General features: G+C 33.4%; 3 protein-coding genes and 2 long non-coding RNA genes across 36 annotated transcripts in view; 4 read left to right on the top strand and 1 right to left on the bottom strand.

The window, feature by feature from the left end:
• Positions 1-25: 25 nt before the first annotated feature.
• LOC127063117 (m7GpppN-mRNA hydrolase) lies at positions 26-2,258 on the top strand. The gene is made up of 5 exons (XM_050992481.1): positions 26-313; positions 477-1,124; positions 1,216-1,360; positions 1,461-1,743; positions 1,862-2,258. The coding sequence occupies exons 1-5, from the start codon at positions 267-269 to the stop codon at positions 2,083-2,085; spliced, it is 1,347 nt and encodes a 448-aa protein (XP_050848438.1). The 5' UTR covers positions 26-266; the 3' UTR covers positions 2,086-2,258.
• A 154-nt stretch (positions 2,259-2,412) lies between these two features.
• Positions 2,413-4,466, bottom strand: LOC127063121 (heme oxygenase 1). 2 transcript variants are annotated; one of them, XM_050992495.1, is made up of 3 exons: positions 4,155-4,466; positions 3,673-3,874; positions 2,413-3,424 (listed from the first exon to the last, which is right to left on the bottom strand). In XM_050992495.1, the coding sequence occupies exons 1-3, from the start codon at positions 4,255-4,257 to the stop codon at positions 2,989-2,991; spliced, it is 741 nt and encodes a 246-aa protein (XP_050848452.1). In that variant the 5' UTR covers positions 4,258-4,466; the 3' UTR covers positions 2,413-2,988. The 2 variants fall into 2 exon arrangements, with proteins under 2 accessions (XP_050848452.1, XP_050848461.1); XM_050992504.1 differs by having other exon boundaries at positions 3,673-3,871; positions 4,155-4,465.
• On the top strand, positions 4,442-5,600 carry LOC127063177 (uncharacterized). The gene is made up of 4 exons (XR_007781291.1): positions 4,442-4,521; positions 4,664-4,982; positions 5,112-5,433; positions 5,520-5,600. It is a non-coding gene; the product is annotated as an uncharacterized LOC127063177 (long non-coding RNA).
• Positions 5,601-5,733: 133 nt separating this feature from the next.
• On the top strand, positions 5,734-17,389 carry LOC127063167 (uncharacterized). Of its 3 annotated transcripts, none has more exons than XR_007781285.1 (6): positions 5,734-5,797; positions 5,884-6,210; positions 6,560-6,793; positions 14,416-14,579; positions 14,958-15,105; positions 15,456-17,389. It is a non-coding gene; the product is annotated as an uncharacterized LOC127063167 (long non-coding RNA). The 3 variants fall into 3 exon arrangements; XR_007781289.1 differs by lacking the exon at positions 5,734-5,797 and having other exon boundaries at positions 5,847-6,210; positions 15,456-15,476; positions 15,566-17,389; XR_007781288.1 differs by lacking the exon at positions 5,734-5,797 and having other exon boundaries at positions 5,847-6,210; positions 14,416-14,583.
• A 1,630-nt stretch (positions 17,390-19,019) lies between these two features.
• LOC127062804 (microtubule-associated protein futsch) overlaps positions 19,020-24,320 on the top strand; it is a 45,712-nt gene continuing 40,411 nt past the window's right edge. For all 29 annotated transcript variants that reach the window (XM_050991830.1, XM_050991806.1, XM_050991771.1 and 26 more), the window contains exons 1-2: positions 19,020-19,611; positions 21,388-21,642. In XM_050991830.1, the coding sequence (XP_050847787.1) occupies positions 21,390-21,642 (253 nt within the window). In that variant the 5' untranslated portion in view covers positions 19,020-19,611; positions 21,388-21,389. The remainder of the gene's footprint in view (positions 19,612-21,387; positions 21,643-24,320) is intronic.

Below are 24,320 nucleotides of genomic sequence, written 5' to 3'. Positions count from 1 at the left end.
TCCTCTTGTTTGTAAACTTCTTTCACAATCAAAATACTTGTATATACTCGTTTATATGACAAGATTAGTCATCAAACACACGATGCGTGCGCATATGTATGAAGTTTTCTGCGATTAAAATAATTCTTTGTACGTACTTTAAATGTTACCGAAAATGCTTACGTTTTTATTTTAAAGTTTGCTCTAAACCAAGAAGTGCATCATTATAATTGAGAATTAGTTCTTTGTTTATTACAGTATTTCAAGCAGAGAACGTCAATCGTAAAATGGTTGAACATTCAATTCCTTCCGATATTCTCGATGACCTTAGTAGGTTAGTTGAAGCTGTTTTTGTTCATTTTACTATATACACAATTACGTATATATACAATTGCGATCTTTTAATATCAAAAATTTTATAAAATTATAATAAAAAAGTATGTAGAGATATAAATACTTGGGATGGCATATATTTAATGTGATTTATTTTATTGCAGTCGGTTTATTATTAATGTACCTGAAGAAGAAAGGAAAGATTTAGTTCGAATATGCTTTCAAATAGAACTTGCTCATTGGTTTTACTTAGATTTTTATTGCATAGAAGAAAATCCAAAATTAAAAACATGTAGTATGAAGGAATTCGCTACACATATTTTTCAACACATTCCATTTTTAAAGCCACATGTTGCAAATATAGATACGGTTCTAGAACAGTGGAGAGAGTATAAACAAAATGTTCCAACATTTGGTGCAATTGTTTTAAATGAGGACTTAACAAAAGTATTATTAGTACAAAGTTATTGGTCTAAAAGTAGTTGGGGCTTTCCAAAAGGCAAAGTAAATGAAGATGAAGACCCTTCGCATTGTGCTGTTCGAGAAGTATTGGAAGAAACTGGCTTTGATATATCAAATTTAATAGATAAAGACGAATATATAGAATCTGTTGTAAATGACCAAATTGTTCGATTATATATAATATCAGGTGTACAAAAGGATACCAAGTTTCAACCTAAAACTAGAAAAGAAATAAAGAATGTTGAATGGTTTTCTCTGGCTGATTTGCCTAGTAATAAGAAAGATATGACACCCAAAGTAAAGATGGGAGTTGGACCAAATGCATTTTTTATGGTTGTTCCGTTTGTTAAGTAAGCATTTTTATGATTCATTGTTTAAAAAATGATAATGAGAATGTAATAATTTTTTCTTAAGTAAAATACAGTAATATGTATGACACAGGAAAATGAAACGTTGGGTACAAGAGAAGCAGCAGCGTGAAAAAAACTTAATTACAACTAGGAGATATAGGCATAAGTCATTGGGAGATGTTGAATCAATTTCTAAAAGTAAACGGCAACAACAGTTATTTTCTCAAACGGTTCAAGTAAAGAAACATTTTATATTAACTAGGTATACGTATATATATATGTATACAGATTTATATAGCATTTATATTGATATATTTTTTTATGTAACACTTACAGAATGAGGTCCTAGATTTTAAAAGCGTTCGACAATCAAATACTTCACCAGCTAGGAGTCGTCGTAGCTTATATGATAATAGAAATGCCTTATCAAAAGCTGCATTTAAACGCAATTTGTTTGGTGAACAAAGTGGCGATCGTTCGCCATTTACTTTAGCTAAACAGTTGACGGATAGTCCACAGGGTCCACAGTCATATTCATTTTTAAATGACCCTGCCATTCAATCGGTTAAGTGTAATGATTTTAATTATAAAGGAAGAAAATCTGAAGAAGGAATTAAAGGTTTGGTAATCCTGAATTATATATCAAAAATTTACTTCAACTTAAATCAATCAAATAACTTTTTCTCTTCCATATGGTGTACATATGATAATTTCATAATAAAGATTTCATATTTCAGGTTTACCAGAAGGAAATATCAAATCATTATTATTTGGTGAAGCTGCTCGTAAATTAAAAATGGATTTTAAAACAATACCTCCTCCATTTACGAATATGGAATGTAATATTCCAACGTTTCCACCGCCAATTCGCTTTAGGTTACATGAATATTCATCAGAATTATGTTCTAAAATTTGGATACATTTTAAATTTGATAAACAGGCAATTCTGAATTGCTTGTAAAGTAGAAATTATAATTATATCGCGTAGACCAAAAAGAGTTTAAACTAATGGATAAATCCGATATTGCAGTCTACTCTTTACAAGTATATTTTCTCTTGAAAACATATTTCTAAGCATAGGACATGAATGACCCGTGTATAAAAACTTTGATATATTCTGTAGATAATACGATTGTAATGGATGGTATTTCGTGTAGATATATACTTACAAAATAGTATTTCCTGAAATAGTCTTACAAAACATATCTCAAAGCAATTTGCATAAATTTTGATTACGTTAAATTTATCATCATATCGCATATTTATTTACAGTAGTGCAATAAATTAATATCTTTTTAACTTTTTATTTTGACAATGAATACTTTATATAATTTGGAGCTATATTTTCAGTACTATACAAATAGTAATAAATGTATACTTTTTGAATCGCATCACATGAAAAACGTTCAAGTTCGCATACATAAAAATACAATGGAGCAGTATTTGATATTGTCTTTAACTATTTTTGAAGTTTTCGTATAATTTTTTTATTTCATACAACAAAGAAGTTGTTGTTTTGTACAAGTTTACGTCAGGACAATTATCGTTGGAATAATAATATAACTAAGGTAGATTTTTATTTTAACTAAATGTTATCATAATCCATCTTAATATCAAAATATCAGTAAGGTATATGTGCTGTACAATCACACTTAAGATCCTTACGTTGCTTAGTAATTTTTGTATTTACTAATAAAATGTATTAAAATATTTTGTAAATGAATGACTCGATCGATAATTAAGAACAATGATATGTTTACTTATGAAAAAATATGAATAATTTATTTCCAAGAAACAGTGCAATTAGTAAAAATATATACACATAATTTTAGAAAGGATCATAGAGAATGGTTTATTATTGCTATTATTTAAAAAAGACTAGGAAGACAATTAAAATAAGTATGAGTGCACTAATGAAATAAAATATTTTTTTGAAGATAACAGTGCCTGCACCACGTACACTTCTAATAATCTCATTGTTTAAGGCATAAACTATTTTACTTTCTTCAATGAGTTTATTTTTAGTATCTTCATCCAATGTTTCAGCTATTTTATTCATCGTTTCACGCAAATCACGTTTTAATTCAAGAATGCTATGATTTCCAAAGTCCGTGATATTATTGCCACTACTAGTTATTTCTTTAAAAAGTGAAATCTTTTGCATAAGTTGCCTTTTCCTTCGCAAAATAATTCCTCCGCTAAGAAGACCCATATAAAGATGATAAATATATGCCATGAGTAAAGCGGGCTCGGTATCTTCGATCTCTCTTAAACGCATCAGGTATTTAATAACGCTGTCTCTAAAATAGGGCAATGCATTGAAGTAAATAAATGTGGCACTCATATAACTATCTTTTTTTAAATTTGACCATTTACTAAAATTAACTTAGATGAAATAAACAAGAAAGAGATTAAAATAAATGAAAATAATATTCTATAATATCGTAAGTAGTTGAAAAAAGAAAGATTTCTATTTCCATAAAGCATAATCTTAAATATCAATATTAATGCAAAGAAAGTAAGCTATCAGCTGTCCTATGTGAAATACCTAGGACTATAGTTTTTCATCCATCCCTTTCCCAAATAGTATTCAAGATCTTGTTCAAAAGCCTCAGTACGCTGTAACTCGGTAAGTCGTAATAATCCAATTTTTGTGTTTTTTAATCTAATCATTGCACCTTCTAAGTAGCGGAAAATTTCGTAGAAGACCAGAAGACCATCAGCCCATACAGAGTCATCGAGAAATCCTACTTAGAAGGATAAAGCTCATCGATATAAGAGTACAAGAGTTCAATCTAATGCAATGCAAAGCAGCAATAATAATAACAATAATAATAAAAGAAGATAACTATTGCCCAAGCTTAGTTCATAATGTTGATCACTTGTGAAGAGAAAAACGATTATAGAAAAAACATTGAGGATATATATATATACATACATACATACATACATATATATATATATCACATCATAATTTCCACATATGTACATATATATAATAATAATGTCCTAACATTTTATGCATCTTACCGAATGCTAATTTTGCGTTTACCAAAGCATCACTGATGGCATGAATTTCTCTTGTAGCTTTTCGCATTTTTTTACAGAACGTATCTTCTTCTTTGTCCGTCATTTTTGTAAGGGATGTAAACGAGTCGTCGCAAAAACCTCGAGTGAAGTATTCGTCGATGAATTTACGTTGTCATTTTACCGAATTTCCGCGCGCTTCGGACCTCGTTATAGAACCGTCACTCCAGAAATACCATTGCCATTATGTCGACGTCCGTCGTCTAGTTGCTCGTCCTGTCGTCGTCGTCGTCGTCTCTCGTCTTTACGCTCTGCGCGCATTCGTACCATTACGAATATAGCTCGTTCGTAAAAGTATTGGAAGATGTCGGTACGTTCTCTTTTTAATAATAAATATATTATTTGAAAGTATGAAAACAATTTTCTTTTTCTTTATTTTATTTAATAATTTATATTAAAAATAACAGTTGTCTCCATAAATGTGTTACAGTTTGTATGTTGGTTATTTGCAGATGCAACTGTCATTAATAATCATTTTTGAATCAAAGCCTCATTCGGTCCTACATATCGGAAATATCGTTTGAAATTCTCTCTTTCGTGTTTCTAACGTTCGTGGTTCTACTACGTGAAAATTTCGCGGTAAATTTTATATGTAAATATAAATAAAATAAAAGAAATACAGATTTCTAACAATAATAGGTTACTTTAATATTCGTACTATCTTTCTACAATAATTTCGAAAAAATGAACAAAGCTTGGAAGAAGGTTTAAAGAAAAAAACTAAACAAATATAAAGGATCATTTTAACCTACTCATCTTCACGTCGAAAATGTAAGTAAAAATAAAAATGTTAGTTTTATCGCAATATGGAGTACGACTTCTTTTTCTTGATATCTCGGTAGTATAACGAATTTTCATGTGAAAATTAAACAGAAAAATATCATTTTTTGACTCATTCAGGAATCTCTTTGAAATGATCGTCGTGTTTGTATCCAACGACCGCGTTTTACCGCTTAGAGAAAGGAATCCGCGCAGACCGCAAGATGTCTAGCTGCCGCGCAAGATAACAGGAGAACATATTGCACATGTATTGCCAGCGTGCATACTTCGAATCGCGGAGCTACTCAAGCTGCTTTTATTATACATATATACATACTTAAGCAATAACATCACATCGATTTTTACATTAATTCCAATTTTTTCTTTATATTTTCAAATATTATTTCAGAAGAGTGTTATCTCTCGTACTTGTTACATACGTATTAAAAATGAATTTTTTAAGGTTAAGTATATCGAAAAATTTCTTATTCGTAAAAAATGTATTGTAATTTATCTCGGTTAATTAATCTATCATATTTTATTTAATAGGTTAGAAAAATATAATATATATTTCTTTGCACAATAATATTGCTTAATTATATTTATCTGATAGAGTTATTTTTATACATATATATAATGTAAGTACATACATCACATACATTTTATATATTATATATACACATACATAACACATACACACTTAAGCAGTTATATTTTATCAATTTGTTAATTAATTCCATTTGTCTATATTTTCAGATGTTTAAAAAAAAAAGAAAAAAAAATTCCATTCTTTGTATTTATTATCTATTAAAAATTAATAGGTTAAGGTTAAGTAAATTGAAATTTTCTTATTTGTAAAAAAATTTATAATAATTGATTTAATTTTATTAACGTATTATATTTTATTTAATAGGATAGAAAATAAAGTGCTCATTCCTCCGTACGACTATATTGGTTAATAACACGATGTTATATACGTGTGAGTACATCCCTCTCTTCGAACGAAAGAGGAACGCGTTCATTCGTGTGTACGCACGCGCCGCCTAGAGGCCAAGCAGTGCGTTGACCTTCGCTAAGGATGTGCCCATGTCCCCAGGCCGGGTCACACTCGAGTCTTGCGATCGTAGGAAAACATGTACGACAGAAGTACACACCGCACGTGTCGCGAACTCATTTTGAAGATCCGTTCACATCGAAACAAATTAAAAGAGCACATAATAATCAAGAAAAATACGAAAAGGTATTTCTATTATAAATATTTGTTAAAATAATATTATATTACTTGTGTAAATAATTCGCATATAATTTTTTGGTATTTTAGGTCGAAATATATCGCACGTTTGTTTTCATACTTTGTATATAATGTAAGAAAAACTTGGAAAGATATTTTTGCTATAAACATTTTTCAAGATAATTTACTATTTACACAAATTTTTTTTCACTTTTGCTTAAAGTATAACATATATGTTTTCATGCTTTATATACGAAGTAAGAGAAATCAAAGAAGATATTTTTGTTATGAATGTTTTTCAATATAATGTTATGGTACTTGTATTTACAATATTTTTTTTTTTTTTTATTATTTTGAGGAAAAATATAGCACGTACGTGTGAAAGCATCTTTAATCTTGTTTTCATCGAAGTCACTCGGTCTCGTCTCCTTTCGGAGCTTTCTTCTTCTGCTGCCCTGCTTCCAAGTATTTGCTAAAGGCGGTACGACGTTACGAGAGACTCCACCCATAAGGCTGACACGGACACGTCCAATACCCGGATCCTTCTCTCTTTTAGATAGCACCTTACCAAGAAGGATATAAAGGTATCATGGTAGGTATCATTCCTTTTCTATAAACTAGTTTTTTCAAACACTCCTACGTTACGCCCTTAGTAGATAATCGATATTGTAATCTTGCGTATTAAACATACTGTTGATATTTAATTAATGCTTCGTTTATTTCATTATTACATTTATTTTATCAATATTTTCGTATATGTTAAACTTGTTTATATTATATGAAATAGTTTAATTATATTGAGATATTGCATTAATTAAATTTCACGACGTTCAAAATAATAGTTTTGATATACTTGCCAGATAGAATAATAATAAAACTTCGTTCTATCATATGCATAGTACATAAGTATACATATAATAAATTAAGTGAAAATGTTCGTAACGAGAAACTAAGAAAGTACGAGCTAATTGTTATAACAATAGTTATATATATTTATTAATTTAATACATAATTTATTCATTTCATAATAACTATAATATAAATTGTAGTAGAAAAAAACATCGTATATAAATAAACGATGTTTACAAATTAATAAGACAAAGCGATTAATTCTTATGTTAAACGTATATAATAATTTTATATGATTAACAATGAAATAATATTTTATTAACACTGACAACAGTTTTATAGAATTTAGATAAAATTTTACGTCTGTGTATTTTTGTGTCAGTGAAAACATATATTACATAACTTCATGCCGTCCTGTTCATTCACGACTCTGAAGTTGTGCGGACCAGTTGTGTTACGAAATCCTCGATTACAAGATCGAGAAGCTCTAGTAGTATTATTCTCGCCTAATAGTTTACGAAATGTATTGTCACTTGAGTGTCAATCTGCTTTTTATTACAGTTACGGCTTTGAAATCATAGAAATTAGTTTCGGTATCGTTGAGCTCGAAGGGTAAAGGATGGCGCTGGAATATAAGATCGATAAAAAAAAAAATACATATTCATATCCAATTTAAATATTCCCGCGTAATAGTACGCGTGAAATTATTATCATAGTTTTACTACAAAATTTATATATCTACTAAGTTTACTGAAAATTAGTTATTAATTTTCGATAAAATTTATTTTCTTTTCCTGTTTTTTTTTCTTAGGCAATATTCACATTTGGAACTTTAACAAATAATATTATCAATCATTTCTTATATGCTATGAATAATTTTGATTTCAGTAGTACATTACTATAAAAATGATCGTTGTTTGTTTTAATGATGATCGCTATATTGTTTAATGTCAATCGTAATGCAAAGCGAGTTTTCGTGCTTAGGATTAAAATTTTATAATCTTTTATATTGCATCCCTCGGGTAGAGAATTTATTTGGATCAGTGTCATGCGACCTCGGTAAACTTCTGCTCTCCTGCTTCGATATATAAAATTTTTCAGGAAAAAGCGCGTAATTTCTGGGTATTCGGTAAGAAATAATATTGTATAAGCTTGAAACATCATATATTTTTCAAGATAATGCATGTATTTTCCTTTGTACGAAGCGATTTAAATATGTATACACATATATTTATTTTTTTTAAGCGTAGTAATTTAAATAGTTTCGACGATAAAACTATATGTATCGTGTATATTTACACACAACATATATATATATATATGTACACATATTAATATATGTATATATGTATATATATATTTTTTGAATATCATAAGCATACCATATATGTAGGAATATATATATATATATATATATATATATATATATATATATTCTTATCAACTACACATTCGGATATATTCTATCGAAACAGAGCAATATATACAAACATACATTTATCCTTGTTATTATCATACGTAATCACATTGTTTTTAATATCTTCAATGGCTGAGTAAACAGTGAAAAATTTACAGAAATTATTGCGATTTATCATTAAGTAATTATTTAATAAGTTTGTAAAAGAAATACATCGAGGTAATATGAACTCATTAATGCAATTTTAGATCTCGTGACACGATATTATATATATATATATATATATATATATATATATATATATATATATATATGCTTTACACACACATACACAATAAGTATACACTGGCGTCAATTTATCATTGCATATATGAGTTACATATAATAAGTTTGTTAAATATTACGAAGGAGAATAAAAGGTTAGCTGGAAATATTACGAAGGGAATGAAAAGTATTGTAGATATTGGATGTGGGGGTTTTGCGGATGGTCACACTCGACTGAAGTTACCCGGTCGAGGTCACTAGGAGATCAGATTCATCGAGAAGTCGTTGAATCGCGGAAGAGGACCATGCCGTTACGTTTTAATAAATCATTCTTCGGCAGGTGTATAGTTTAAGAAGTTTTATAGTTCTTTTATAAATTAGATCAGACTAATTACGCATCTTTATGATCGAGAAGATCTTACGGATAAAACTTTTATTATTTTGTTTATTAGTAAGTTTTTTATTGATCAATTAACAAAGGAAATGTGATGTAGGTGGAATAACGTTTAGTTTTAATTTTTATCAACGAACAAATATATTCAGAAGAGAACTTCATTGAGAAGAAAATGACAACAATCAAGAATAAACTAATCGATGAAAATATAGATCAGGTAAACTGGAATATTAGTTGTCGATATGAAGTTTAAGAATGTCGCAATAGGTTAGAAAAAAAGGTATGACATCTTTTGTAATTGATATTTTTGATCGTGTACTGCGTATGATTTTAACGTCGTATAACCTAGTAAATAATAAAATAGAAATGTAATTGGAAATAATACTTTTAATTGAAACAAGTGATAGCGTGAATATTAGAAAAAAGCAATAACAAACGAGTTGTATATAATCATATACGTATATATATTATATTGTCAATACTCATAAACGAAGGTCATCGATGAAGTGAGACAGAAGAATTTACTTTGTCCTTTAGGTACAAGGTGTTGTGCGCAAGTGGACTGCTTTAATCTCTAAATAGTATGTTTTAGCATATCGTCTCGTCTTCTTTTATTGATAAATGATATCATTTGTACCGTAATATTCTCGGCATTTTCCTAACCTTAATTAGCAATATAGTATTATTATATATACGATTATAATAAAACACCTCTTCCGAACGACATTACCGACGATCAGTAACATACAAGTTCGCGATTGATCAATGCGAGAGGAAATTCCCTCTTGGAAAACATCACCTCCTAATAAACGAACTCACTGTGCGCGTCGCGTGATACTAGCATTTTGCAATCGCCTGCATATAGATATTCTATACATTCACGAAGCTCGAAGAATGCGTCTATTCTTTCAAATAAGCGAGCAATATATTTGTCCAAACAATTGAATTTTCTTCTTTTTTCTTTTATCGACAATCGACTATTTATACAAATCGTCGAAACACTTGAAGCGTTTTTACCAAATAATATAATCCCTCGGATATTTTTCACGTGATATGTCGCGATGAAGGAGAAAAAAACGAAAAGAAAGAGAAGAAATAAAAATGATAATTTATTATTCGGTATTGCGATTTGTAGGAAAAAAAAAAATGGCGAGGGAGAAAGGAAGCATAAATGATTCGTATAAGAAAGGGATAATAATTCGTCCTTGACCCTTCCTGAAAATTTATGCGCATGCGCGAATAATTTTAACGGGGATGAGGAGATGGGGAGATGGTGAGATGGAGAGATGGAGATGGGATGATGCGGAGAGGGGGAAGTGGGACGGAATCTCACGAAATACGTTCCTCTTCCTACTCGCGTATCGCAACGTCTTTTTTATTCGGACCAACTCGGACGATCCTCCTCTCGCGTGCCTCTCGCGTGTAATACGTGCAAGCCATATGCGAAGGAAGGGTTCAGAAATACTGTCAGGCCTTCGAATTGGCGAACCTTTTACCAAGGCAGCATCTTTGACGAAGAAGTGATTCGCAAATTTGCAGCAACGATATACATATACATATGCACACACATACGCATAAACTTATGTAGTGAAGTACTTTTGCTCTCTGGAGAAGCTACATAAGTAAGAAACCTCTATTCCCGATACAACTCACACATACAAATGTACAATACCTGTATCTCTTTGCACGAGCAAGTCTGGTCTCTTTTCAGCGATATTCATGATGGCTTCAATGTATGTGTGTGTGCATATATGTTACGTGCTTTTTATAACGGTACATATTTGCGTTGTCTGGTATATTCTACTATCACATCGCTTTCTTATTCATTCATCTATGTATTGGTTGAATATATTTTATGCGATGGATAATATATGTAAATACATGTGGCGTTAATAATTAATTTAATATGGATGAGGCTTGTGTTATAAGTAGTAACTAGAACTTTAGATATTTAAAATACGAATAGGATTTGAAGAATCTTAATTTGTTTATAAGGGCTGGAAAAGAAATATAATAAATTATAGGTATATATATTTTTTTTGTAGGTTAATGTTTCATATAATCTGGAGATATATATTCGAACCGGTTGAGTATAATATTTGGTAAAATCACTACAGGATACACATATAGAACGTTAGTGGTTCGAGATACTTCAGATAGTCGTGCAGAGAATAACCTGTTGAGCAATTTTAGTTTATTTGTAAGGCGGCTAGCATGACATCGAGTTGGTGCTCCGACCGAACGAGTTTCAGGATCGATTGGTCGAAGTCGCGCGCACCTTACTGTAGCGGCAAAATTTGAACTCATATAAATCCGTAGGTGTAACTTTCTTTTCGATAAAATCAAAAAAAAAAAATTGGAGAATATCGAAGATATTAGATAAATTTGCGAGTAAAAGAAAATTCGAGTAACTTTTTCGATATTTAGGTCGATAATATATAAATAAATTTTTATTAAAATAATGTTAGAATTGTATCGAAGAAAAAAGTGGAAGGAAAATGTATTTTTAGCTATAACGAGCACCATTTCAATCGCTAAGAGATTTATACGATGTATAACCTTACTAATCGATCATTTGGTTAGAGACAAAAAACTACCGCAAATAAAACCAGGGTGGTGAAGTTTCCATTAAGTAAAGTACGTTACCAGGAGAACGTAAATGCTTACTGGCGAACCCTTGTTGGTGAACGCAGGTTATGCTTCATCAGGAGTCAGCGGTTCTCATGTTTGAGAATAGTTCTAATACGATTATATATTCATTATCCATCCTTACTTGAAGAGTCAAGAGTTCAATTAGAATCCTTAGAACTAATGAATCAGTAAACTCTATTACTAACAAAAGAATTAGGGGTAAGGAGAGAGAGAGACAGAGATTATTTTTTTTTATTAATTAATCATAATATTTTTTTTATAAAAAAATATTTATTTGAATTATTGCAGATCGTGAGACATTGTATTCCATACAGTGCAGATACCGAATTTTTCTTTCTGCAAATATATTCGAGAAAGGTATCATCGCATATCAGCTGATATTGACAGTATGACAGCGGAATTCCAAGAACTGATTGGAAATCGTGTTTGCACGGACTATTCTCGTTCGGATAGTGCCCTTTGCAATGGTTGGCAGCTCTCTCTCTCTCTGCAGATATGTGGATTTTCTATGGCGGTTGCACACGGTCTCGTATATCGTAAGTGGCTGCGGTATTCGGCTAGTCAGATCGATGAGGCGCCGTCGTCGCGGCGCCTCGTGAACGCCCAACCTCTGTCCGATTCGACGAAACTTTAAAGAGTCCGCGGGCCTTTTTAAGATGAAACCTTTTTTGCAATCTTTTCATAATTTTAACTTCAACGAAATGATATGGGAATCAATGAAATTAATGAATAGTTGTATCGATTAGAAAAGACATGAAATATTGTTAACTGTATCACTTTATTTTTATATCACCAAAAATCAATCTTAAACATTTCGTTTTTCATTTTTTTAGACTCGTACACTTTTTCTTTTACTAGAACGTCATGTAAAAGGTTTCTTTTTTTTTTATGAAAGCCACAATCTCTCAGTCGTAATAAAAGAGGACAGAGAGAAAAGTAATATATTTTTGTCGTACCCGTTAAGAACAAGGGAAATAGAGAGATAGATATTGCTCGTAACTTGAGAAAAAGATATACTGAGAGATAGAGTAAGAGAGACATAGAAAAAAAAAGATGTCTATGTTCAATACTCGTGACATGTATGTAGGCCTCCTACGTGCTTAATCGCCCACGAGAGTCTCTGGATCTTTTGCGAGAGAAAAGAAAAGAAAAAAGAAACAAAAAAAAGAATAAAAGAAAGATATGTCGCGGTAGGTGCATCGCATCTTTCGAAGTGAATCGAGCGAACGTGTTAGGAAGCAAATCGAAGCGGAACTATTCGATCTTTGGCGGAAGACACGAACGATCGGTATGCAAATTATTGCTAAGTCTAATAAGAGGCACTAATGGTGAAAAAAAAAATGAAAGGCCGTGTTTGTTACGGCTCGCCAAGCGTTTGGCTATAACGGACTCTTAATTAAGGATCTTTAATTACTTGTCAGTAGACGGATCGTACCACGTTACGCAAGTCTTTCGTAATAATTTATACGATATTATTACGGTTTCTTTCAGCGATTCGTCACGTTCTCTTTATTTCTAAAGTTGACGTCAAAATTTTCGTTCCAAATATTTTTCCTTTTCTTCTTTTTTTGTTTTTGTTTTTTTTTTCGCTGTTGTATATGTAATTGTATATTTAATCGAGGAAAGGCTAATGGATTATGTTTGAAACGTGGGATTATAAAGAAAATTCTATCCGGGTATATTCTATCTGGGAAGACACACTAGGCCCTAATCGGCTTTAGTATATGCAGTATGAAGAGACCAACGGAGGGGTAGCCTCGATGGCAAGCGAATTAGAGAAATCGTATTAATAAGACAATTAACGACAACCCCTTCCTGTAAAATTATAATTGTATGTGGTATGATAATAAGAGATTCCCTTTCGAAATTTTCATATATTATATTTTCGAAACTTAATATCTTTAAAGAACTTTAAATATTATAGAGTTAAGAAAGAGAAGGAGAAAAATTTGAAGACATTGATTATACACCGCACGAAGACTGCAACGTTGTGAAATGTAAGAACAAATATCGACATCAGGCAAAAATGCTCGCACGTCCCCTTTATTATTAGTCGATACTTCGAACGATGGTACCTATCTATCTTTAAGCTAATCGAGAGAAAATGGTTACTATAATATTTTGATAATGTAACGACGGTATCGAGTCATTAACTAACACGATTTTCCATTCTTCCTTCGTTTTATGCTTCAAGAGACTGAAATTATGAGAGAGCGAGAGAAAGAGAGAGAGAGAGAGAGAGAGAGAGAGAGAGAGAGAGAGAGAGAGAGAGAGAGAGAGAGAGAGAGACTGAACTACTAAAGATTTTTTTCTTTTCTTCATTAGCATACCTTAATTAAAAGTATCTGCTCCGCTTATTTCACGAAACGATTTCTGCCAATAACGGGCACGAATTTCAATGCACATAAATATAATGAATAATTTTCTATCTATTCTATTCTTTTTCTGTATACCTATAGATGTGACTATTTTTCCCCCATGGGAAGTTTCTCACTTGGTACGATTTGACAGGTCGCGTAGGTGTCTCGTTTGAAGAAGTCTCCTTGTATCTGAATGACATGCCTTTGAAAATTAATATACATACATATGTGCATACATATATACTACACCCTGTTAAAAGATTTTCCACTTGTTCTAGGTGTCTCGTGTATAACTTTCGTGAAAATAAGGGAGTCAAGGGAGAAAAAATAGAAGAGAAGAGTATGAGATAAGGGACTCTGGCTGGTAGTACGCAACGATGAAAATTTATTCGTCGCACGTGCGAAATATCAAGTTTGCTGCTAAGACACTTGAAAGGTTTATGTAGGTATTACGAATATTTCTTATTTCTCTGATAAAAAAAAAGAGAGAAACAGAATCTGGTAACTCGGAATCACTTTAAGCTCAACTTTTGAAAAATCCATCGAGCTGAAATTTACTTGCTCCAATAATCACCAACTTCAAAGCGTCCATTATATGTACACGTCGACATTTTTATGTATTTAGTTAGAATTTTATGCATTTAGAAGAACGAACGAGCTCGAATATAAACGGTATAATAATCGAAAATAATCGTTTAAAATAATCGTCTAAAAGCGAATAATCGACCGAACTTTCAGGTCGTTATTGTTATTGTTGTTATTTTTATGTCCTTTTTTCTAATTAATTAATGAAAAAGATGACATTAAAGGAAATTTTTAGGCGCTTCGATACGTGCTGCAATACGTCGTCGTATCCCATTGCGGATATAACGATCGTTGTGTGCAGTGCCGTAGCGAGTATGCCGGACTCGATCGAAGAACGATCGGCTGATGAAAGGGGAAGAGATGGAAGACTATATACATAAGAGGTAATTAAGAAAAGGAAAGAAAAAAATATTTATTAATTAGGTAAATATAAATAATTATATACAACATAAAGATAATAATAATAATTATTGCAATAATATTTTATTTTCTTTCTTTTTATATAGTATTCGTAAACATAAAGAATAATAATAATTATTACAATAATATTTTGTTTTTTCTTTTTTATATAGTATTCGTACAAAAGAAAGGAGAGAGAAAGAGAGAGAGAGAGAGAGAGAGAGAGAGAGAGAGAGAGAGAGAGAGAGAGAGAGAGAGAGAGACAGACAGAGAGAGAAAGAAAGAGAGAGAAAAGAAAGAAGCATATAATAAAATTAACAATTAACTGTTACAGGGGAAAAAGTCATAGAAGAGGGTAAGTCTCGAAAGGGTTGACACGTGCGTGAAATGCGTATCACCCTCATGTCTTCCCCGTCATCATCATAATCAACATCGTTGTTGTAGTCGTCATAGTCGTCATAGTCGCCTCGTCCTCCTTATTTCAATGAGGGCTACGCACAGGTGCGCGTGAGCGTGCAAGGATTAAGAGGACGTCTCGTTGAAGCTTCGCGAAGATGAGAGCAAGTCTCTAACTTCGCAAGGAGGGTGAGGAAGAGAGAAAAAGGGGGAGAGAGAGAGAGAGAGAGAGAGAGAGAGAGAGAGAGAGAGGACTTTGCTATACTTCAGTTTCAGATGTTCTCAACACGGTTAGTATGGGGCGCCGGTCAATACTAGCGCCGCGCAGTATGTTCAGTGCCGTCACCTATGCGCATTCACCCCTTGCTATTTGTTAAATCTATCGAAAACAATTTTCTACTTGACTTTCTTCAATTTTTATCATATATTCTCGAGTTATTCGAAATAGATGATTAGAATACGATTCGTCAAGGTTTTAGAAAAATATCGTAGTAATCTTAAATCGAAGTAATTTTAATGATTTTCTAAAGGATACTTTGGAAGGAATATATCCTTGGAATAGAACAGTAGAATCTTGTAAAATTTTATCGATATTTCAAATCGTTTCATTTAGAATAGATCGAGCAATATTAGTTCGATGTTTCAACGTTTTTTTTTTTTTTCGAATCATAGATAATCGAGAGATCTTAAAGTCGTCGTTGAAAAATAAAAAATAGAGAGAGTAGAGATTGTGGATAGTAAATCTAGAAAAAACAAGAGTGAGAGAACCGAAGAAATGTTTATCGTCGAAATCGATCGCCCTCGTCGGCACCGCGTCAAAATCGTAGAAGCGGAGGGGACTAGTCTAGGATACGAGAATACGGTACTAGCTACTAAGAGAAAGCACTGCGGCAATCGAAACGAAACACGGTCGATCGATAAATCGAGCAACGTAATCGAAAATTGGTCCTTAATCGTGATGTCACTCCTATCGTATTTGCTTCAAAAGATACTCGAAATCTATTTTAAATTAAATCACGAAAGTGAACATGTGCGAGGTATTAGAATTTTTATTGACTATTAAATTGAGAGGTAATCTAAAAAAAATATAAAAATATTAAGTTACACATGATAACTATGCAGTCAATAACTATGTAGAAGAATCGTATGTTCTATTCTATTAATTGTTAATTAATTAACATTGAAGAAGTATATGAGAAAGAGAATTAGGTAGAATCAGGTGAATAAAAAGGCAACTTCAAGCTTTTTCGAAGCGAATTTCTTCATTTCTTTGCGTTTTCTACTTCGTATTCAGTAGTAATAGCCTATCGTAGGCAGGCACGGTACGTTTCTAAGGAACGCGCGTTTCGAGTTTCGTAAAATAATTGATTCATGTTGAATGAAAGATACATAAAAGGAGAATAGAACAAAAAGAAATACGAGAAAAATAGAGAGAATGAGAGAAAGAGAGAAAGAGAGAATGAAAGAAAAAAAGGAGCCTCGTGCTTTCTTGAAGTATGTTTTATTAAATTTTCATTCAGTAGTAATATTTTGTTTTGGACAGACACGATATCTTTTTTAACTTCTTAACTTTGGTATTATTCATTTTTTTGTACATCAAGAATTTTTGTATTTTGTTAGTTTTTGATTGTATTTATTTTTTTAGCAGATATGCTTTTGCATAGTGAAAGAGAGAGAGAGAGAGGGAGAGAGAGAGAGAGAGAGAGAGAGAGAGAGAGAGAAAGAAAGGGAGAGAGAGAGGGTGAAGGAGAGAGACGATACGGCTGGCTATTTTGGCCGAGGCAGGAAGTCTTACGTACATCAAACGAATAGATTAGCTTCTTCATATGTCAGTCACGTATTCGTCCATACATGGTGTTCAAAAATTCCTTAAGGCCTCCGATCTTCTGTTTAATTTTTTTTCGCGCCATCGATTAAAAAAAAAAAAAAAATAAAAATAAAAATAAAAATAAACAAAATAAAAAGAAGATGAAATAAAAGGATGGAGAAAGAATTCGGCCATCCATGATGAAATATGACATTTTCCGATGACGAAGCTTCTAAAGGATAAAACCGATAAGACGTTTTTTCTCTATTTCAGCGCGACGAATTTCAATCGAGCGTCTCTCCTGATATTTAACGCGCGAGGTCAATGCTTCGAACGAAAGGTGAAGTGTAAAAGAGGATTATACAATGCAAGACAAGGCTCACCGCATTGCGACAAATAGCCATAACGTCGGCACGTTCTTCGTTTGCTCGCGCTATTTCTCTCTCTTAGCTCTTTATTTTTCCTCCACATCTCCTTCTCTCTTTTATTCTTTCCAAGAAATTATACGAGAGGACGAAAATCGATGATTCGGAAAAGCATCGATGAAGTTTTTACGAGACATTTTCCGTCTGCTTTCCCATATCTCACGGAAATATCGATCTTAGGAACAATAAAACGGACTCTCGGAACTTCATCCTTTAAGAAACGATCGTTCTCTTAGTCTTTGAACACTTTATTTAACTTTTCCTAAGCTCCTCGAGGTCTCTTTACAATTGATCTATTATTAATTACAACCCCGTACGTATAACCCGAGAGTTCCATTAATCTTTCAAATTCCGTTACATCAGGGAATAGGTAAATTTTATAGGTTTTATGAATTTTCGAAGAATTTGTCATAGATATTATAAATTTGAATCTCGTCGAGCATCATAACGACGATAATGGAATACGATCCACATATTCCAGATTTTAACCTCGTTCTTTCCAATAAACGATACGTACGTTCAGAATGTAACTATACCTTTAAGGGTAATGGCACTGTCTCCGGGGGAATAATTTTAACGTGATATAATTATCCAGTAGCGCGGCGGCAAAGCGCGTATACGTATATTTCATTGATCCGCAGGGAGACACTTGACTCGTTCTATCAGTCTACGGAGATTACAAGGAGAGGAATTAATTTTGATTTGTGGTCACTCGTAGTTTGATTTATCTTCAAACTTTGAGAATATATCACTTAAATCTTGAGAAAGCTCTTCGAAAATTTGATATCGAGTTTAAATCCAAGATTTTCTCTCTTTCTCTCTCTCTCTCTTTTACATACAAAGTGGAAAAAACAATTGGTATAGTCTAGGCTAACTAATAATTTCTTGAACGCATACAAATTCTTTCCCTGATTCTTGGTACCTAGCTTTGAACTTTACGCTCATTATAGTCTACATGTAAAGGATATAACTTTAGTTATAATAGTAGTAGCAGTAGTAATAGTTTAGATATACTAGTAGTAGTAACAATAGTAGTGAGTAGTAATAGTAATAGTTGTAGTATTGGTGTAGTAGAAACGAAAGAGGAGCGAGCCTATGCGATATCACCGTATCTATATGGTCGGCTAGTGTAAAAAGCATCGACGCACGGCGTAGGTAGGAACCCGGCTGGTTTCTTCGACCAATCGAGTTCTTCCTTGTGCGGTGGTGGGGTTAGTTCTCGGGGTGTAAAGGTGGGGGCTTCTGCGTGGAACGATGCAGGGGGCCGCAGCGTCTGTCAGAGAGCCGGCAGCCCCCAACGCGAAAGCTGCTGCCGAGCTAGTTCGAACGTTTTCAAGCTATCGATACAAAAAGGCAGACAGACAGACAGATAGACAGAAATAGAGAGAGAGAGAGAGGGAGAGAGAATCGTTGTAGTAATAAGGAAGGAATTAACGAAAGCCTGTTCATTCGACGATGTCAAGGCACAATTGTTAACTTTCTTAATCCCTCTGACAAATTCAAAAAAATCTCTCTTGTGTCTCGGGACACGGTCTCTCTCTCTCCCCTCTACGTACACATACACACACACATACACACATATATACGTAGCGGACAGACAGACACGTATATACGCACGGAATCGTGTGCAACACGAAGAGGAGACCGCGTTCGCGCCACCTGACGTCTCTAAGCTTCGCACCGACAACGGCCTGTCAAACGTCAAAAAGTAACGATCGATCGGAGAAGAAGCGGTACTTCTGATCCTGAAGCCTTGTCGTTCTCATCATCGTCGTGGTAATTTCATTTTTTGTTTTGGAAGGAAGTACCTTCCAGGATACGTCGGGTAACCTGGAATTAAGGAGGAGCTATACGTGACTGAGGTGAGTGGCCTAATTTTGTGTGTTTCCATTCTAAACATTTACGTGGCGTGTTAGATTCTAGAGAGTGTATATTATACGTAAGTTAAATGACGTTGGCCAGGGAAAGAAGTGTTAACTCAATATATTTTCTCGTTGATCTCATCGAAATTCTCATCTGATAAATATGTACGTCGTATGGATTTTTATCGAGGGCTGCGTCTAAATTGCGCCTGGATTGAGTCTAGGGGAGGGGTTGTCGGTGGTGGGTGTGCACTGCGGTGACAATTCTCGGAAGGATTGCGGTGTCTCTCTGTCTCTATTTCTCTACTGATTCGATCGAATGTCAAATTATCTTTTTTCTTTTTTTAGTTCTCGGCATAAAAATCTGATAGTGTACCTTTGTTATTAAAGTACTAACGTATTCATCTATTCTTTCTATTCGTTCCCACATAGTGATTTTTATAATCTTCCTAGTAAAATCTAAATTTGATTTCCTTAAAAATAGAAAGAATTAAAAAGAGAGAGAGAGAGAGAGAAGAGGGGAAGGGAGGGGAGGGAGAAGGGGAGACAGACAGATAGGCAGGGAAGGTGAATAATCGAGAGCTTTTTCTGGCTGGTTAGTCTTATGATAGTCACAGTCAGAATTTGGATCAATGATCTAACCTGCCGAGAACCGGCTTGGATCCTGCGCATTGGCTCGATAGGACCTACTCCTCGAACTCTTTCTCCTCGCGAGAGCATCGCGTAAATCCTGCGCAATGCTGTGTGCCGATACTAGTCGAATAGCTTGAGGAATATCTCATTTGATACTTTCAAAAAATGGGATTGTCTTAGCTTAGTTAACAGCAACGATAATATACAGTGAACCGGTAAGCCAACTAGAATGTAGATTTCCTTTAGATCTACTTCGACTAACCCTTTCTTCGGTATCCGTTCGTGTAAAGGTTCAGTCTTATCGTAAGGTTTCGATGGAACCTCATCGGTGTTCGGCTTAGCTGAGAAGCGTAGCTGATACGACTGACAACTATTTTATATCTTTCTTGCAATTCTTTACATAATCATTTGAATATCTTCAATATAATGTATTATTTCTATATTATTTATTTCTTCTAATGTTTAAACGTGAGTTTTTTTTCTCGATTATGTCGGTATAGGAACAGAATACCTAACCTATAAAGCGTATAACAGTGTCAGGCGTGTACCAGGTAACATAGACTCACCAGAGTGAGCTACAGTCACCGTAGAGGGGTGAATTACCACTGCGCAAACTTGTAGGTCTCGAGAAAGGGAAAAGTTACACTCTTCTCTTCCTCTTCGGCTTCACTCGTTATATTTCTGTCTGAGATCCTTTGATCTCAGCAAGAAGAAGAAAAGAGATCTTATCGGTGAATAAACTTTGCCGCTTTACGAGCAGCTTTATCGAAAGTTTTATCGAGCAATTCGTCTTTTTCCCTGGACGTCTGCTTATTTGCTTTTTGAATGTGTCAGTTTAATTTCGAGACTTGATTGGGAACGAACAGAAGGGAAGTAAAAGAGAAATAGGAGTTTGGAAATGAATCGTGACATCCCTTCGCGTTACGATTTTCATTAGTAAATATTGCTTATTGAGAACTCTGCAAACTTCGCAGAACACGCATTTGTAATTAGATTAACGGGTTGAACAATCATCGAGATAGAAAGGGGTGCGAAAATGTAATAGTTTCGTTCACCCTTTCGGACTATCTCTTTATTAGTATTTGTTCTTTTTCGACACGTTTATAAATAAATAGCTTGACGTTATTTTATTTTTCTCTTCAGCTATGAGTACAACAGACCCCGCTGGGGAGGGTGGAGGGGGAGGAGGAGGGGGGCAGTCTGCAACGACACCTTCCACAAATGCCGAACAAAATGTAACACCGAGTACACCGATAACAAGCAGCGCAGTGCCTCCAGGATCACAGCAGCAACAACATCCACCACCATCGCCCTTAAGTGGTTGCTATCTACTCGTGGTGCTTCCTGAACCCCATATCGCACAACATAAGGATCTTATTCTCAACCGTCTTGCCAAAGGTTTGTGCGATCGAGCTGCTTAATATATTTTTTTATTTTAATAGATTAATAGACTTTTTATACCTGGATTATATCAGAGTTTTGTAATTACTATTATATCATCATCTTCGATAAATTTACATATCGTTTGTCCAAATATTCTTATTATCGAATAATTAAGTCATCTCGATGATCTTGTAATTATTATTTATTCTTATCGTTACAAGATCAGATCCATGAAATTATCAGTAAATTTTATGGATTGATTCAATTCCAGGATAAAAGATCTATTATCAAAAAGATACGATTGATAACAGTAATAGAGTAAAATAATGTATCATGAAAACGGAGTAAAAAATTTAGTTTAGATACGTTGTACGGATAGACACGCGAACTCGTTGTTTTGGGATTAAGATTTAGGTGCGTGTCTCATTCGTGTTCTACGACTTTCCGTCTACGTACAGGGATCTAACGGTCCTTCCTGCATTCGATGAACGTATGCGTGGGTTCCTTCTTCCGACTTATCGACGAAGCTTACTCGACTACTTCGCGATACCCTTGTTGCTATGCGGGACATTACAGTGTTTAGAGAAGTCTAAAAGACTTCTGCCAATTGTATAGTTCAAATATACTTTTTTTTTCTCGTTCTCCTTAATCGTTAGCAACCTTTTATCGAAACTGCATTTGGAATTAAACTGTCGAGCCAATCGTGCTAATACATATATCATTAATTAGATTTAACTGAAGCAAGAACATAAAATCAATCGTATTATCTGATAATCGATAAATGAACATTTATTATTATCAAAATTTGCAATCCCGATGAAAATTTATCAGCTTTATCTTCGTTTTTGACATAACAACGTATATGTCGTTGAGTTGATAAAGTGTGACAAAAAGAAAGGAAGGAGAACGAGAGAGAGAGAGAGAGAGAGAGAAAGAGAGAAAACGAGTGTATGTCGGGCCATCGTTCGAGCTTTCCGCATTGCGCCAGCGACTATTCTTACAAGTCAATTTCTTTTCTCTCGTTTTTCCACGAAGGATCGAAATCCATTTTCTTCTACGAGGACATAAAAGAAATTTTCTTTTTCTTTCTCTTGATCTCACGGATATATACGTTTATTAATCGAGTAGTAAATTGTGTTTTATTTCTAATTGCATCTCTTTATCTCTCTCCTTCTCTCTCTTTCTATTTTATAGATTTGCATTTTTATAGAAAAGATTTTCTCCTTAGTGTACATATTTTAGAAAGAAAATCGAAGATCGATAATATCACGTATTGGGTTATTATTATAACGGGTGATGTGTTCTTATCTAAACAGAGAGAAAGAGAGGAAGAGAGAAAGAGAGAAAGAGAAAGATAAAGAGAGCAATTTATTAGAGCAAGATACGTTATCGTTGATAGCTTTTTTCATAGTCGTTGCATTTACACATATAGATTCGCCTTGTTCTCGATAATTTTGAAGAAAAAAAAAGAAAAAAGAACGGAGGAAAAGGGCTAAGAAGAGGATGAAAATAACGTCGTAAGAACGTACATATGCTTTTTCTCATTCTCTCATTCTCTCTCTTTCTCTTTCTCCCTCTTTTGCTTGATTTCAACTTGAGCGTCGATGGCACATAAGTCGTACGCTTTTTTCCCATCTAGTGTCGTCTTTTTGCGCGTAAATTTAGCGTAAAGAGGGACGAGAGACGATGAACGAGAATGAACAAGAATGAACGAGAAGAGGAGAGAAAAGATGAGTGTGCGAGAAACGGTGATTCTGGCGATGACTTCACGACACTTCATTCGACACATTCTCGTCGTCTTCGTATTAACCCTCCATAAACCAATTCTTTTTTCGCATTCAAATAAAAAAATCTGGATATAATGTGAAAGTTATAGTACAACTATATTTACATTATGAGAATTATAGTACAACTATATTAATATTTACGCTTGGGAAATATTTAATCTTCAAATATGAATTCATTCATTTTGTAAAGAAAAAATGAAATGATATTTAACACAATTATTACATATATTTATACACAATTATTATATATATTTGCATTTTTTTTTCAATACAAGATTATAATATATATTTTTAAAAATATATAAGTATGTCGTTAGAAACTTACATGTTGTTACGGAGAGTTAATAAGAAATTATTTCAACTTATCACAGTTAAACGAACGAGAAATAATAACTTGAAACTTCGTCGAAATAATATATCTAAAATAATAAAAAGAAGAAAAGATTGATCGGTAGATAAACGAATCGAAAGGAGGTTTGATCTTTAAAGTTACGGGCATGCGAGTAGACGAGACACGTGTGAATGTAAGTATGTATATAGGTACGTGTGCTCGCATGTACATGCTCTAACACATATACTTACAATACGGTATACTTGTGGGTGTGTGCGTTTGTCTCCTTCTGTCGCGACAGACGGAGGGGTTGCAGGCCTTAAATGCCTGTTTATATTTATAGAGCTCGGACGTGCACTCTCTTCGTGGAACCTCTTTCCTTCCCTTTTACACCGGTCTTACTCGAATTCTATGTACGTATGTACGTACGTACGTACATATATATGTGTGTGTGTATATATATATGTATATATATATATATATATATATGTATTTAGGTATGTATCCATGCCGACTACAACCGACTGTAGACCCCACCCTCTCTGATAATATTCCCTTATATCTTGCTTCGTTTT

The sequence above is a fragment of the Vespula vulgaris genome, chromosome 1 (genome assembly GCF_905475345.1).
Source record: "Vespula vulgaris chromosome 1, iyVesVulg1.1, whole genome shotgun sequence".
Classification (NCBI taxonomy): domain Eukaryota; kingdom Metazoa; phylum Arthropoda; class Insecta; order Hymenoptera; family Vespidae; genus Vespula; species Vespula vulgaris.
The sequence above is the reverse complement of the archived record's forward strand: the minus strand, read 5'-3'. Positions and strand labels throughout refer to the sequence as shown.

Coding starts and splice junctions, on each gene's coding strand:
- LOC127063117 (XM_050992481.1), top strand. CDS start 267: ATGGTTGAACATTCAATTCCTTCCGATATTCTCGATGACCTTAGTAG. Junction 314..476: donor ATTCTCGATGACCTTAGTAG/GTTAGTTGAAGC, acceptor ATTTTATTGCAG/TCGGTTTATTATTAATGTAC. Junction 1,125..1,215: donor ATGGTTGTTCCGTTTGTTAA/GTAAGCATTTTT, acceptor TGTATGACACAG/GAAAATGAAACGTTGGGTAC.
- LOC127063121 (XM_050992495.1), bottom strand. CDS start 4,257: ATGACGGACAAAGAAGAAGATACGTTCTGTAAAAAAATGCGAAAAGCT. Junction 3,875..4,154: donor AAACGCAAAATTAGCATTCG/GTAAGATGCATA, acceptor TATCCTTCTAAG/TAGGATTTCTCGATGACTCT. Junction 3,425..3,672: donor ATGAAAAACTATAGTCCTAG/GTATTTCACATA, acceptor GCCCTATTTTAG/AGACAGCGTTATTAAATACC.